Source organism: Wyeomyia smithii, chromosome 3 (assembly GCF_029784165.1).
Source record: "Wyeomyia smithii strain HCP4-BCI-WySm-NY-G18 chromosome 3, ASM2978416v1, whole genome shotgun sequence".
Classification (NCBI taxonomy): Eukaryota; Metazoa; Arthropoda; class Insecta; order Diptera; family Culicidae; genus Wyeomyia; species Wyeomyia smithii.
The window spans coordinates 275435796-275452072 of NC_073696.1; the positions used below are offsets into that span (position 1 = coordinate 275435796).

The 16277-nt window shown below is 41.1% G+C and overlaps 3 protein-coding genes across 5 annotated transcripts; 1 reads left to right on the top strand and 2 right to left on the bottom strand.

The window, feature by feature from the left end:
• Positions 1-920: 920 nt before the first annotated feature.
• LOC129729613 (zinc finger protein 708-like) lies at positions 921-8492 on the bottom strand. 2 transcript variants are annotated; one of them, XM_055688330.1, is made up of 3 exons: positions 8199-8492; positions 2810-2963; positions 921-2750 (listed from the first exon to the last, which is right to left on the bottom strand). In XM_055688330.1, the coding sequence occupies exons 2-3, from the start codon at positions 2821-2823 to the stop codon at positions 1694-1696; spliced, it is 1071 nt and encodes a 356-aa protein (XP_055544305.1). In that variant the 5' UTR covers positions 2824-2963; positions 8199-8492; the 3' UTR covers positions 921-1693. The 2 variants fall into 2 exon arrangements, with proteins under 2 accessions (XP_055544305.1, XP_055544304.1); XM_055688329.1 differs by lacking the exon at positions 8199-8492 and adding an exon at positions 3677-4125.
• On the top strand, positions 3693-10475 carry LOC129729612 (zinc finger protein 708-like). Its single transcript, XM_055688328.1, has 3 exons — positions 3693-4008; positions 9202-9322; positions 9382-10475. The coding sequence occupies exons 2-3, from the start codon at positions 9297-9299 to the stop codon at positions 10442-10444; spliced, it is 1089 nt and encodes a 362-aa protein (XP_055544303.1). The 5' UTR covers positions 3693-4008; positions 9202-9296; the 3' UTR covers positions 10445-10475.
• Positions 10476-10655: 180 nt separating this feature from the next.
• Positions 10656-12643, bottom strand: LOC129729611 (uncharacterized). 2 transcript variants are annotated; one of them, XM_055688326.1, is made up of 7 exons: positions 12539-12643; positions 12332-12475; positions 12007-12274; positions 11780-11943; positions 11396-11719; positions 10969-11329; positions 10656-10899 (listed from the first exon to the last, which is right to left on the bottom strand). In XM_055688326.1, the coding sequence occupies exons 1-7, from the start codon at positions 12620-12622 to the stop codon at positions 10703-10705; spliced, it is 1542 nt and encodes a 513-aa protein (XP_055544301.1). In that variant the 5' UTR covers positions 12623-12643; the 3' UTR covers positions 10656-10702. The 2 variants fall into 2 exon arrangements, with proteins under 2 accessions (XP_055544301.1, XP_055544302.1); XM_055688327.1 differs by having other exon boundaries at positions 12373-12619.
• Between the last annotated feature and the right edge of the window lie 3634 nt (positions 12644-16277).

Genomic DNA, 16277 nt, shown 5'->3' on the forward strand with positions numbered 1-16277 from the left:
GGCCATAATTCACATAGTCATTGACGCTGGCTAAACCTAACAGACTGAGAAAATAGACCGCTTACGATCAGTGCACTCGCACGGATCTAGATATTCTATACCTGCTTCTAATCTAGCACCCGCACGAAGGGTCGGTCGGGGATTATCTATGTAGCAATCTCCTCTATGAAGGGAACCTATTGCGATTATTAAATCTATTCTAATTCCTTTTATAAGAACAATATTAAATGAGTTGCTGAATGACTATATTGTCAAGTTCTAAATAATGCGTTTGCTACAGTGACGATTTGGAGACGCGGCTCACGAAACGTCGGTTTAATCTGATTGGAAAATGCACCTTGCGTAAAGCGATCAGCAATCGGCCCGCTGACCTAACGGACGAGATGAAATAGCAAACACTGCGCCGGAATTTGCAATACTAAAGCAGCTATTAGACGACGCAAATATTTGCTATTTTTGGTACGATTTTTATTTGCACTAAATAAAATCTGTATTGAAAAATACAAATATTTGCTTCGTCTAATACCTGCTTAAGGCATGAAACATGCTGAATGCCAATGCGACCGATCGGGTGAGATTCTCGCCGTAGGTTAATGAAAAATTCTACTCACGGCTGTTTAATAACTTCGGCAAAAATCTCGCCCGATCCCTCACGTTGGCGTTCAGCTTGTTTCAGGGCTAACTGAAGGCCAAACAAAATACATGAGGAAAATATCGATAAAATATAGATATGGGCAGGCAATATAGATTTCAATATCGATGTTCCCTTTAATATCGATAAAACGAATATCGATATTTTATTTTCAATATCGACAACCCTAATTGACAATTGGTCGGATGCAGGGATGCCAGGTCATTTTTCCAAATGTCTTCACGTTCCAATAAAAAGTGTCTTCCAACTCGAGATGGGAGAGATGGATAAATGGCAGGCAATATAGATTTCAATATCGATGTTCCCTTTAATATCGATAAAACGAATATCGATATTTTATTTTCAATATCGACAACCCTAATTGACAATTGGTCGGATGCAGGGATGCCAGGTCATTTTTCCAAATGTCTTCACGTTCCAATAAAAAGTGTCTTCCAACTCGAGATGGGAGAGATGGATAAATCACCGGCAAATCGAAAACTGTCGAGCAAAAAAAAGGTCACCACCTGTGCAAAATGCGGTCATATTCACATATTTTCTTATATCTTCACATATTTTCGAATGCCTTCCATTTGTCTTCACAAACAAGGATGTCTTCATCGCAGGGTAAATGTCTTCCATTTGAAGACATGGCTTCCAATCTGACATCGCTGGTCGGATGTCAAGTGGGCGAAATATAACCAAAATGACAGGTGGCTCCATCTGGTTTGTACTAGATTTCATTGCTTAAATGCATAGCGCTGCCTCGGCTGCCGCACATTTGTATATTCATTAAGGGAAGACAGTATTTTAACTGCCTATATTATTATTGCAATAACAATTTCGAGACACTTTTAACTTTCTTCATAAAACGACTCAAGTAACTCGACTCGATTCCAGTCACTGTCGAGTCAAGCGAAATTTCGTACTGAAGAAGTATGTAGATGTAAACTTGGATGAACTGAAAGTTTGTGCTACTCGACTCGTGGTTAATACTCTCCATTTCAATCCCATAATTGAAAAAAAATTATTTATCCAAAACAATAATTGCAAAAATATATTCTATTCTAAATTATGAGTCAGCATATGTTTGCCCAGGCTGTCTGAAATAAAATATTTTTCACCGCAAATTTCACACTCGTACGGTTGCTCTCCGGTGTGCTGGTTCATGTGCCTTTTTAGATGGGCTTTGCCGATATATCGTTTTCCGCAGATTTCACACTCAAAAGGTTTCTCCCCAGTGTGTGTCCGCTCGTGGCGCTTCAGATTACCGACCCAGTTAAATCCAATGCCGCAAATTTCGCACTTGTATTGTTGTGTACCAGTATGGATTCCTCGATGACTAACAAGATAACAAGATCGCGTAAAGCCTTTCCCACAAATTTCACATGTATAGCGATATTCGCCATTATGAGAACGGTGATGATCTTTCAAATGGGTGGTTTTTGTGAAATCTTTTCCACACACTTCACATTTGAATGGTTTAAAGCCTGTGTGTATGCCCATATGGGCGGATAATTTTACAACGAACTTTCCACAGATTGAGCATTTTTTTTCGATCTTTGCATGTTTATTTGAATGCTCCATTTTCATGTGTTGATTCAAATATCCTGATGTGGCGAAATCTTTAGCGCAGATTTCACAATTTTGTTGTCCTTTTCCGGTGTGCATAAGCATATGTTTTTTAACAAACGAGCCACTTGAGAACTGCTCTCCACAGATGTCACAGTGGAAAATTTTTTTCCTAGCATGGATTTGCATATGACGAGTTAGATACTTTTTCTTTCTGAATGTTTTTTCGCAAGAATCGCACGAAAAATATTGCTTTCCCGTATGGATCTTTCGGTGCTTGGTTAGTTGAGAAGCAAGCACGAAAGCCGCTTCACATATTTCACACCTGTGCATTTTATCTCCATTGTGCGAAAGTTTGTGATTATCAAAAGTCTGCTTTTCCTTGAAGCGTTTGCCACAGGTTTCACATATGTACGGTGCAGAACCAGTATGCAAGTTCGTATGCTTTGATAAATTACGCTCGGAAAAGAACTTTTTATCACAAATCGAACATTTCAGCTTGTCTTTCTTGTCACCGGTGTGTATATCTTGAGCGGAATTTTCGCCGCTGAAATGAAGGCAATTTGTTATGGAAACATGTCACTCGAATGGAACTGGATAATTTACCTGATATCTTCCATAGTTTGAATCGTCTAAGCCCCAGCTACAACATAGAATTAAGTGAATTACTGAATACTCGATGCACTCTGCAGTAGATTGCCGGTGGGTAACTGAACGAATGTTGCCAATGAGATTTATTTGGTTTAGATCAGCAATTTATCTAAAAAGTTCAACGAATGATTTTTTAAACTTGTTTTCTATGTAAACATCGAAACATAAACAAGAACTGTTTCACCGTTCCAGATTTATCAGTAAAGGGTTTTTAATAAGTGCGCTACAGAAGTTTTTTTTCTAAATAAATCAAATTCTTTATTCATGTGAAAGTATATTTGATGCCTTTATGCATGGAGTTCGATTTCTTTTGCATGGCCACCGCGGGCACACTTTGCAGAAGTCCAGACGCTGAACCTAATTTTCGACGTTTTTCAAGCATAAATCGGCCGATACTGCTGCAATTCCACGTTCGATCTTTTCGCAAAATGCGCCACAACGACGTCACAGAGATGCCCAACGCTTCGGAACGGCGAATAAGAGACTGATTTGGGTCTTCCTCAACTGATGCGCTAACGGCAGCAATATTCTCGACACTACGGGGCACTTGTTTGTCTCACTGGTATAGGAACATTTTGAACTGTGCCTGTGGATTCAAATTTTTTCACTAAAAGCTCAATTGTTGATCTGGCAGGACAATTATGACGACGATAAATCGAACGTAGCGCTCTTCAAGTTGAGGCCACTGACTCCGAATTTCGGTAGTAAATACTTTTGTAGCGCAATTGTTGAAAACCCCCAGGAAGGATTTAATGTGGCCAAGTTTCAGATATGTGTGCGTTATCGCAAATCAACTCTGGTCCATGACGTTTGATAGATTACCTGTGTGTCATTTAAACTTCACACTTTTGGCCTAATACAGGTTTCTGCCACAAAATTTCACTACACAACGCATTCGTCATAAAAGTTTTCCGTGATTTCTCGAGTTTTGTTAAAAAAGAATTGAAACGTTCTTTCTACTAAATTTTACTTCGATCAAAATACGACAAAAACCAAAACAACAGACGTCTTTCTGTCAAATATGTTTGCCATGGTTACACGCTGTTTGACAGATAGAATCCGGAAAATGAAACGGTGAAATAATTTTTGTTCTGTTGCTTTTGTTGATTATCACACAAAAAGCTAGTTTAGAAAATAATAAGTAAATCGTTGAGGTTAGCCATACATTCTGCAAGACGCCATTGAATAGTACAGTTGCACTTTTAAGTTGAATAGATCTAAATGAATCAAATAGTTTAAATACAGTGAAATTTGCATAAGTAAATTCTGTTTTAAATCTGAAAGACATTTTTAGATAGTAAAATACTATTTTACTATAAAAAGTGAATTAAAAATTTTGAGGTCGAAAGACCTAACCTCCATTATGAACGAACCGCCACCTATTCCCGAAAAAACGGGAAAAGAAAGACAATTCATGAAATATGAATATCGCCATACCGATATAGCACCTTTTCGACTAATAGCAGAGATAAGAAACCAAGGAAATACCGAAAGACAAATCAATAAATTATCGCTGGGAAAACTGTTATCTAAAAACATTGAATACAGAGAAAACGTGACTAACATGCGGCCATTAGGACGTAACAAGCTATTGATTTTTGTTAACCACACTGTCGCGAATCAACTACAAGATGATGATACGATGAAAATCAATAACTACAAGATATATATCCCTCGAAGCTTTTTCTCAATCACCGGAGTCATCACGGGTGTTCCACAGGACATAACAACACAAGAAATCCAAGAAAACATAACCTCCGACGTACCGATCATGAACATCTACAGACTAAGTCGATATGTTGACAACACCAGAACCCTCAGTAACCGAGTCAGCATCACTTTCCGATCAAACAAGCTTCCAAGTGAAGTCAAACTATATTGCTGCATAAACAAGGTCTCACCATTCATAAATAAACCACTTCTGTGTCACAACTGCTTGCGATATGGACACAAAACCAACTCCTGTAGATCCAAACAACGATGTGGAATATGCACTAAACAACACGAAGGTATGGAACGAGGCGACTGTATTTATAAAAAGACTTGTCTATACTGCAAAACGGAAGGAAAACACAGCACAACGGAAGTGAATGATTGTCCCGAATGGGCACGGCAACGGAACATTAAAACCATTATGGCAAAAACGAACCTGACCTATTTGGAAGCAAAGGAAACGAACCCTATTTTAACCCAAAATCGATATGAGATACTCGATAACGTTACAGAATTCCCGGCATTGACTGATACTTACTCACAAATGACAGCAGGTAACTTTAAGACTAAAGATTCGAATCAATACAGGACGAAAAAGACGAAACGTGCTATGGTGGAGACTAATATAGCTGATACCATAACTATCTACAACGATAAAAAGAAAAAAACGGAACATGGAAAGGAGCAGCAACGTGTAGCACTTTTCAACAAATACCGAACAACGGAGTTCGATCGCTGGGCACAACAGATCGAAAAACAGAGACAGGAAGATATCCATCTACAACTCAACTTCAACACGCCAGTAAAATTTGGAAGCTCACAGAAAAGACTAGAGAACGCACAGAACATAGAAACAAAGGAAACAAGTCAATCAACGACTTGCTTTGAAAACACGATGGATATATAATGAGTCCAGAACTTAAAATTTTCCAATGCAATATACAAAGCATGGAGAAGAATAAAGATGAGCTTTCCAGATAAATGATTCTCGACCAATATGACATAGCACTACTATCTGAAACATGGAGCAAAGAAAGGCAAGCTAAAAAATACAATATATCGAACTATTTTACATTCCTAGACTCCAGAGACGACGGATACGGAGGAGTAGCAATAATTATGAAAAAAGAATACAAATCCAAAGAATTCAAACTACCAAAATTTGATCTTATACAATGTGTAGCAAGAGAAATAATCAACCCTAACTTACTGGTTGTATCAATATACATTTCACCAAGCATAAATAACACAGAACTAAAAACCAACCTAAAGCTCATATTCGACAGAATTCAACAACATCGGAAAGTGATAATGGGAGGTGACTTCAATGCCCACCACTTTGTATGGGATAAACGAAAAACGGACAGGAAAGGGGCAATTATAATGGAGTTAATCAACGACTCTAATTTATTAATTTTAAATGAGGGACAAGTTACATTCGTTCCAACTGAAGTACACAAGCAAGCAACATCGATTGATCTAGTCATGACCACAGCTGATATATATCAAGACGCTAAGATGCAGGTGCTAAACTATGGTATAGGCAGCCGACATTTAGCTATAGTTACGAAAATTTCTATCAACAAAAAAATGCAACCAAAATACTTTACAAATAAAAAGAAGATAGAAGAAAATATTCCAAAAATCGACATTAACTCGATACAATGTATTAGTGACATACAAGACGAAGTTAAAAAAATTACAAAAAAAGCAAGACAGAAAAACAGGTTTGAACCGAAGTTTTGGTGGAATGAGACAGTAGAAGAAGCATGGAACAAAAAAATGAAGCGAGAGCACGATTCAACCAAAGCAGCGGATTGACGGAATTACTGGACTTTAAAAAAGCAGAAGCACAGTTTATAAGGCAGAAGAAAGTCGCAACACAAAACAAATTCAAGGATTTTGCCAGATCAATAGACCCAGAAACACCATCTAAGGTAATCTGGAATGATATACGACGACTAACGGGCCGTAATAAATGCAAAAAGGAAAACATACTGGTACATGAGGATAAAACTTTGGCGCTAAACTTTATGGACAAATACTTCCCTATAGAAGAAATAGACGAAATCATAACTTCAGGATACACAACTCGAAGGGACATTATGACAAAAGAAAAATGGGTCGCTTTCTTCGATACAAAAAAGAAAGCATCTGCTGCTGGATCAGACGGCATATCTTACGAGATATTGAAACTATTTCCGGAAAAACTATACAGTATTGTCATCCGAGAACTGAATTTCATCTGGAAAACTGGATCTTTCCCAGAGAGTATGAAAACGATTAAGGTGATAGCAATTCCAAAACCTGGGAAATGCCCAGAATCAGTAGAGGGAGTCAGACCACTTTCTATGATCAATTGTTTGAGTAAAACGTTGAATGCAGCAATACTCACCGAATACCAAGACTTCTTAGACAAAGCAATGTTGATGCCGGTTTTGTCTTTTGGATTTCGCAAGAAACGGTCGACTACAGATTGCCTAAACTATGTCTCAAATAAAATTTGTCAAGCGAAAAGAGAAAAAAAAGTCGTAGCAGCGATCTTTGTAGATTTAACAAACGCCTTCAATGCAGTACAAGTTAAAAAATTAGAAGAAATACTTTATAAGCAGCACACACCCCAAGAATACATTTGTTATATTTCGGCTTTTCTCAGAAGAAGGAAAATACAATTTGCGGTAGGACAAGAAATAATAGAGAGAACAGTCAGCAACGGTTTGCCACAGGGAGACGTATTGTCTCCAACGCTCTTCAACATGTATACGAAGTGTTTACACGAAATAAAAGTAGACGGTGTCACACTGGTGCAGTATGCCGATGACTTCGGTGTGATTATAGAAGGCAAAAACCTAGAACAAGTAGAACAACGAGCGCAAGCATTCATGGACAAATTTGAAAACAAAACCAGAGAGCTAAATCTAGACATCAACCCCAGCAAAACAAAATCTATTATCTTTCAAGCAAATGATAAGCAGTTTCAAGTCAACATCAGAGGAGAACAAATAGAAACAGTTAATCATCATAGATACCTGGGTATACTAATTGATAAATACTTTAGATTTGGCAGTCATGTACGAGAACTAAAACATAAAGCAACACAAAGACTTGATATGATCAAAGTTATAAGCGGAACAAGATACGGAGGACATCCCGAAATATTAAACACAATACACAATGGCTTGATACGAAACTTTTTAGAATACGGGGCAACTATATATAGTTCAACGAGCAAAAGCAATTTGAATTTCCTGAACGTTATTATTAATCAATGTTTGCGCAGGATTACGGGCTGCACCAAAAGCACACCAATCAACACACTGCAAGCAATCGCTGCACAACAACCAATGCAATTTCGACGAATCTACGTGGTAGGAAAATATCTGGTGCAAATCAACTATCGGAACTCCGTAGTTTGGAACCAATTAGAAAAGCATATGGATAGACCGATCGATGACCCGGGGCGATACTCCTTCGTAGAACAAATTACTCGAGAACATCAACACGTATTTCGCAGCATGTCTAGAGAAATCACAGCGAAAACAAACTGCAACGAAGTGGAAATAGAATTGGATTTACAAAACGAAGTATGGAACAAAAAACAATCGTCGAAAAAAATACTGAAACAACTCACTGATCCACGGAAAATACGCAGGTAGACAGATAATTTATACAGATGCTTCCAAACAGATCTATGCGGAGTGGGAGTATACCATGCTAGAAGTAAGACAAAACTATCGTTAAAGCTAAAAAACACGGTTTGTATAATGACAGCAGAATTAGAAGCAATTCACATAGCACTACAGTTTATTAAAAACAATTCGATATCAGGAGCGGTAATTATGTCAGATTCAAAATCAGGATTAACATTGATTGAAAATGCTAAACAATTGAGAGTCCGAGATGAAATAGTTGACAGTATATTACAAACTGCATGGGAAATGAAAACAACTTTACAGTGGATACCCGGTCATGTGGACATCAACGGAAATGATGTAGCAGATACGTTGGCGAAAGCAGCGCTAAATAAGGAGCACATGATAGACAATAAAATAATGCTTCATGACGCAATATCGTTTTTCAAAGATTTGGCCGATGATCAAACTCAAAAATGGTATGTTAATTACACAGCAGAATTGGGAAAAGGCAGAAATTTTTTTACTCTGCAAAACTCTCTCAGAAAAGATCCATGGCACAAAAACATGCAACTTAACAATGAAGAAACTCGCACACTCAATAGAATTTTCTCAGGTCATGATTTTTCTAAATATGGATTATACAGAATGAATCTCGAAAATGATTGCATGTGCGACGCATGCGATCAAATAGAAGATGCGAAACACATTATACTGACATGTACAAAATATGCAACCTTGAGACATAAATATGAATTAGACAAAATAAGCAACTTCCAGGAAGTTTTCGAAACAAAAAACGCTGATGCAATGAAAAATATGATAAAATTCCTCAAAGAAATAGATAAAAATATATAAAAGTTGAATCAACCCGTAAAATGTCGCACTGAATTGAAATAATTGTTGGCGATATAGCGAGTTCATGCTGTGCCAGATATGACGTGTGGAAGGTGGAACAGCCAAAGGGCTGTCACGCAACAGAGAGAGAAGAAGAAGAAGAAGGTTAGCCATATAAATATCATCGCAAATATTAAGTTAGTTGTTCACTGACAATCTACTGCAAACATCATCAAGAATTAAACATTTCAACATTTTAGATGGCTCATACTATGGACGACAACAGGTGAGCTTACTAGTTCCAATCGAGTGACAAGATTGTTTAGCAAATTGATCTCATTTTAGCGACGAAAATTCTTCTCAAAGTACATGCACCAGTGACGAAGAAGACAAACTGCAATGCCCGGTTTGTGATAAAAAATTTATTTCCGAACGTAATTTATCAAAGCATATGCATTTACATACTGGCTCCCCACAGTTTACACGTAAAACCTGTGATAAACGCTTCAAAGAAAATCAGACTTTTGCTGATCACAACCTTTCGCACCAAAAACGAAAACTGCATAGGTGTGAAATATGTGAAAAGGCTTTCGTGCTTAGTTCTCAGTTAAACAAGCACCGAAAAACTCATACGGGTGAAAAACCATTCGGATGCGATTTCTGCGGAAAGAGATTCAAAAAGAAAAGTGATTTAACCCGTCATAGGCGAATTCATACTGGGGAAAGAAAATTTCAGTGTGACATCTGCGGAAAGCAGTTTGTAGATAGCACGACTCATAGAAAGCACGCGCTTATTCACACCCGGAAAGAGACACCCGATAATTGTGAGATCTGCGGCAAAGTTTACTTCAAACTGTCCTATTTGAGGAACCACATGAAAAGACATTTAAACAATAAAAAACTGCATTCAAGTGAATCTTCAACTCGTGAACAATGTGGCGAATTTATTAAAAATTCGTCCGCTAATATGGGTACACACGGTTCCAAACAATTCAAATGTAAAGTGTGTGGAAAAGATTTCACAACTTCAAGCCATTTGGCATATCATCATTGTTCTCATAATGGAGAATATCCCCATAAATGTGAAATTTGTGGAAAAGGCTTCACGCGATCTTGTTATCTTGTTAGTCATCGAGGAACCCATACCGGTGAACAACAGTACAAGTGCGAAATTTGTGGCATGGGATTCAACTGGGTCGGTAACCTAAAGCGACATGAGCGGATACACACTGGGGATAAACCTTTTGAGTGTGAAATCTGCGGAAAACGGTATATCGGCAAAGCTCATCTAAGAAGGCATATGAACCAGCACACCGGGGAGCAACCGTACGAGTGTGAAATTTGCGGTAAAAAATATTTTATTTCAGCCAGTCTGGTCAAACATATGCTGACTCATAATTTAGAATAAAATTCATTTTTGCAATTGTTATTTTGAAAAATATGACTTTTCTTAAGGGAGTGAAATAGGAAATATTTGCGGAAAGTGTCTAATATAGCAACGATTTCAGGTCCACCGTCTGACTATACATTTGGAACTGCACAATGCTAAACGATCTTCAATATGTGACATATGCGGTAGTTCCAGCACAACTGCCAGAAAAGGCTAAATAATGTTCTAATGAAAGTGAAACACTTTTATTTTCGTTATTATCAAAACAAATTATTTCTAGTTTTCGGTTATCTTATCCGTGGGAGAGCTTGAGATGCATAGTTTCAAACGCTTGCTGCTAGTTTCTGCAGCATTTTCATCATCAGCCTTGTAACTCTCATTTTCCACCTCGCTGGTGGTCGAATTATCCATTGTTTGATCCTGTTCCTCTTGGAGGTCGTCAGTTGTCCTAGTTGCCGTGCTTTGGGATGCTTCTACAACGTACCAAAATGTTAGCCATCAACAAACTAAAAACGAAAATAAACGAAACTATTCAACGCTACCGGATCTTGATCGTCGATCAGCTGGGTTTGATTTTTTCTTCATCCTACGATGTATGGTCGAGGCACGCAAACCCTTAGCTTCACTGCGTCGCTTAGCGTTCCTGACAACCGATTTGAAAAAGTCTTCCAGCAGCATGAGAGTGAACTTCTTGTTCGTACTGCGAACAATCTTGTAGAACATCATTAAAGTATTCTTGCAATCCTTGATGGCGCATTTTTCGATGTCGCTGCGACTACCGCCGCTCCAGGAACATTGCACCAAAAACTTCCGATCGAAGAAATTGTCGATCAGAGTGTAACACGTGTTCTGGCCGCAATAGTTATCTCCTTTGTAGCCAATCTTCTCGCGCATCTGATCGAACTGAAGAAATAAAAAACAGATTAGATGCCGGTTGGACCTCACACTCCCCCTTACTGCGTTATTCACCATTTTACGGGCGAAGAATGGATCGTTTAAATTTTGTTCCAAAATTTCTAACTCCTTTGCGGATTTGACCGGTGTGAAATTGAAATTGCTGCCACTCACACCAGGCATATCGAACAGATGCAACTCGTCTTTTGATGTCACTTTCGGTTGATATACTGGATACACAGGATTTGGTTTAGGCAATTGGTAGTTGGATTTTAATGCTGCCACGGTCTTAGCCAATAACGCATCCATGATACTCAGAACTGAGTTGGTGATTTCCTTTTTCACCAAGTCTAGCTGGTCACTGATAACCCTTTTCAGATGTTCTCGTTCCACGGAATGCTAGTACAAAGTTCCAAACGGTTAGTCAAACATTTAATAAAAACCAACATTTAAACTTACTTCGCTCAATGGGACTCCACTCTCTGACCCAGATGCTGGCATGAATCCGTTTGTGGGAGTGTGGTTACTACGAGACTCTACTGAACGCTGTACGTACTGATTTGTTAACTGATACGGTTCTGAAGAGTTTGTTGGTGAATGCCCGGAATTCGAATTTATCGGTCCTTAAAATATTTTACATTAGCTACTTCATGTATGATTATATATCATTCTGCATCTGAACTTACGGTTTGGTATATCAACGAGTGCTAAACTGTTTTCAATTACAACATCCGGCGAGATGTTGGTGTCTTCTATTTTAATTTGTCCACTTAATATATCCTCTAGTTGCCGTACGGCAACCGCTCCGTCTGGCAGCTGTTCCTTTGCGTTCATCTTAATGCTCAACAAATATTCTTCCGTTTTAAGACAGCGCAACCGAAAGCGCTCCGATGTTGACAAATCGTTCAAGCACTTTGAGCAGATATGCTTAGAGTAGTAGTCCGAATCTGTAATCTTTTTAAGAAAAAGCTGTAAGCCGACTATTCATCTATTCATCTAGTAGATATTAACCGTGATTCCGCCGCAGTTTGCTATAACATCGGAAATCTTACTTTCAAACTCGTCTAGCTGGTTAAACACGTAGACCATTTCATATTCAGAGGACAAACAGCATCGACAGTTGTTTGGCATGAGCAAATTTTGCGAGGACATTTCCTGGCGAGTACAACCAACACTAAAGTTAGAAACAATACGAGAAACACGGTATTTGTACAAAACCTTGGTGAAATTACTGAAATCGGGTTTGTTTATAATTATATGCTGCCAGATCCTGATCCTGCAGATGCAGACGCAGATGGGCATCAATGAACTCCGCTACGATCAGAACGTCAAATCCCAAGTGGTAGATTTGATACAGAACCAACTGACAGAGTTACGCCAAGACAGTGGAAAGGTATAGCTTTTTGGTGTGGCAAACATCTTTTTTTGTACTTACTTACTTACTTTTTTGGCTAACGGACCGTTCACCGGTCCAGGGCCGAACGAATTAGAGATGTCCATCTTCTTCTGTCTTGAGCAGCCGTTCTCCAGTCTCCCCGTACACCAGCAGATCGTGCATCTTCTTCCACCGCGCACATCCACCGCGTGCGAGGCCTACCACGGAGTCGACGGCCTCTTCCTGGTTCTCTACTGAAGATAGTTTTGGCGGCTCTCTCGTCAGGCATCCTGGCTACATGTCCAGCCCACTGCAGCCTGCCCCGCTGTATTACCTTCACTATATCAGCATGTTTGTATACCTGGTACAACTCGTGATTCATGCGTCTGCGCCACACTCCGTCTTCCAGTTTACCGCCAAGTATCGATCGCAGAATTTTACGCTCAAAACATCCGAGCACTCGTCGATCAGCTTCCTTCAGCGTCCATGCTTCATGTCCGTAAAGGGCCACCGGGAGTATCAGCGTCATATACAGCGCTAGTTTTGTGCGAGTTTGCAAACTACGGGACCTTAGCTGGTTACGCAGTCCGTAGAAAGCCCTGTTCGCAGCTGCAACTCGTTGTTTCACTTCACGGCTCATATCGTTGTCACATGTCACAAGCGTACCAAGATAAACGAATTCGTCAACCACTTCAAATCGTTCCCCATCTATCTCCACCTCAGCACCAACACCACGGGGACTCCCACGCTCTCTGCCAGCTACCATGTACTTCGTTTTGGCAGAGTTAATGACAAGTCCCAATCTCGCTGCTTCTCTCTTAAAAGGTACGAAGGCATCCTCCACGGCCTTACGGTTGATACCGATGATATCGACGTCGTCCGCAAAGCCAAGAAGCATGTGAGATTTTGTGATGATCGTACCGTTTCTTTCGACGTTTGCTCTTCGTACTGCACCCTCAAGAGCGATGTTAAACAGTAGGTTGGAGAGCGCATCCCCCTGCTTCAGTCCATCCAACGTTACGAACGCGGCTGATGTCTCGCCAGCTATCCGCACGCACGATTTTGATCCCTCCAGTGTCATACGACTCAGCTTTATTAGTTTCGCAGGGAAACCGTGTTCCAGCATGATCTGCCACAGCTCGTTTCTTTTCACTGAGTCGTATGCCGCCCTGAAGTCCACAAAAAGATGGTGAGTCGATAAGTTGTACTCCCGGAACTTATCGAGGATCTGTCGCAGGGTGAAAATTTGATCCGTCGTGGAACGCCCTTGTCGAAAACCAGCCTGGTATTCGCCAACAAAAGATTCCGCTAGCGGTCTCAATCTGAAGAACAGGATACGGGAGAGCACTTTATATGCGGAGTTGAGCAACGTTATCCCTCGATAGTTGCCACAATCCAATCGATGGCCCTTCTTATAGATAGGGCATATGAGGCCTTCCAACCAGTCGTTCGGCATTTGTTCGTCCGCCCAGATTCTTAGTATTATCTGGTGGACCGCATAGTACAGCCGCTCGCTTCCCGCTTTTAGAAGTTCGGCCGGGATACCGTCCTTACCAGCGGCCTTGCCGTTTTTCAGCTCATTAATCGCCTTTTTCACCTCCTCCTGTGTTGGTGGCTCCACAGCTTGTTCGTCACTCATAATCGTCATCCTGTTCCTGCTCTGCTCATCCGGTACCTCACCGTTCAATAGCGCCTGAAAATGCTCCTTCCACCTGGCTGCAACCGTCGGTTTACCAGTAAGCAGGTTGCCGTCCTTGTCATTACACATGACCGGCACCGGGAAATTCCTGCTTCTGACTCTGTTGACAGTTCTATAGAATCTCCGCACGTCGTTTTGAGCATAGCTGTCCTCTGCGCTGGCGAGCATCTGCTCCTCGTACTCGCGCTTCTTCCGACGGTGGGTTCTATTTTCAGCAGCTCTTGCCACCCTGTACCTCTCTCTGTTCTGACGCGTAGCCGCAGTGAGCATGCGGCTCCTGGCACGGTTCTTCTCATCTGTCGCTCTCTGGCACTCGGCATCGAACCAGCCGTTAGGCTGCCTTCCACGCGTCGTACCTACCACCTCTCTCGCAGTCGTTTCGATGGCGCTGTGAATACTGCTCCACAGCCCATTTATGTCTTCCACTCCTTCCTCCTGCTGTTCTGCGATCCGTTGATCCAGCTCTCTGGCGTATCCTGCTGCCACGCCATCAGCTTTTAACCGCTGAATGTTGAAACGCATCGTCCTCTCTGTGCGAGATTTCAGCACGTTCGACAACCGTTCGCGGATCTTACAAACGACGAGATAATGGTCAGAGTCAATGTTTGGTCCCCGAAAAGACCTAACATCAGTAACATCCGAAAAGTGCCGACCGTCAATCAGTACGTGATCGATCTGGGACCAGGCTTCTCCATTTGGATGCCTCCAGGTGTGTTTCCGAATATTCAAACGTGGAAAATAGGAGCTACATATGGCCATTCCTCTGGCCGCGGCAAAGTTTATCAGCCTCAGGCCGTTTTCATTGGTTGACGAGTGGAGGCTATGCCTTCCAATGACCGGACGGAAGAATTCCTCCCTCCCAACCTGTGCGTTTGCGTCTCCGATGACGACTTTTACGTCGTGTTTTGGGCACTCGTCATAGATTCGCTCAAGCTTGTCATAGAACTCATCTTTGACTTCATCGGATTTGTCGTTTGTCGGTGCGTAGGTGTTGATTAAACTGTAGTTGAAGAATTTGCCCTTAATCCTCAACACGCATATACGGTCATCTACGGGCCTCCACCGGATGACTCTTGTTTTCTGATTTCCCAGCACTACGAAACCGACGCCCCGTTCCGCTGCTTTGCCGCCACTGTAGTAGATGTGGTACTTGAAAGAAGTGCGTGCAATAGGGTCTACTGCACGGAATTCCCTTTCTCCGGAATTTGGCCACCGAAACTCCTGAATCGCTGCGATTTCGACTCCCTGACGCTGTAGTTCTCGAGCAAGCAAGCCAGCCCGCGCCGGTTCATTGAGAGATCGGACGTTCCAAGTACCCAATTTCCAATCGTTTACCTTAATCTTTTTCCGTGTTCGTAGCCTAGGTCTTTGCCGATTGATCCGTTCCGTATTTCTAAAATCGTTGTTCGTGGTTGGTGAAATGTTTCGGTATGCTACCTTACCAGGGTCGCGATACCTACATCCTGCTGATGGGGCTGCCATCTTAGGTGTAGCTGGCGGGATACAGCATTCCATGATTCAGCCGCCCGCTCCGGGTCAGACGCTGTTGTACGCCGCCCCTATGGGGATACAGCCGCGTACGACCCCCTTCCCAGTCAGCATACGACCATAGTTTCCACCGGGGTTGGTTACCCGATCTCCGCTAAGGTTACTCGTATTCCGGTCGGCACCACGTGGAGGTTGGGATAGGAGTTGCTGGACAGAGGTGAATGGCCACATTAGGGTCTCAAGTTACACGTGTCCAGCCATTTGCCAACCATCTTTTTTTGTACCGTTCATTAAAAAAACAATTTTTAGCAATCACAATTTCGCCGAATCTACATTAAATTGAAACAAACAGACAATTTTCGGGAGCCTATCAACCGAACTTTTCAACCATGTTC

Bases quoted from the DNA above. Each gene is read 5' to 3' on its own strand.
- LOC129729612 (XM_055688328.1), top strand. From the start codon at position 9,297: ATGGCTCATACTATGGACGACAACAG. The intron at 9,323-9,381 runs GTGAGCTTACTA...ATCTCATTTTAG, and splicing joins CATACTATGGACGACAACAG to CGACGAAAATTCTTCTCAAA.
- LOC129729611 (XM_055688326.1), bottom strand. From the start codon at position 12,622: ATGCCCATCTGCGTCTGCATCTGCAGGATCAGGATCTGGCAGCATATA. The intron at 12,476-12,538 runs GTTTTGTACAAA...TGTACTCGCCAG, and splicing joins ATTTCAGTAATTTCACCAAG to GAAATGTCCTCGCAAAATTT. The intron at 11,720-11,779 runs GTAAGTTTAAAT...ACTTTGTACTAG, and splicing joins GTGGAGTCCCATTGAGCGAA to CATTCCGTGGAACGAGAACA.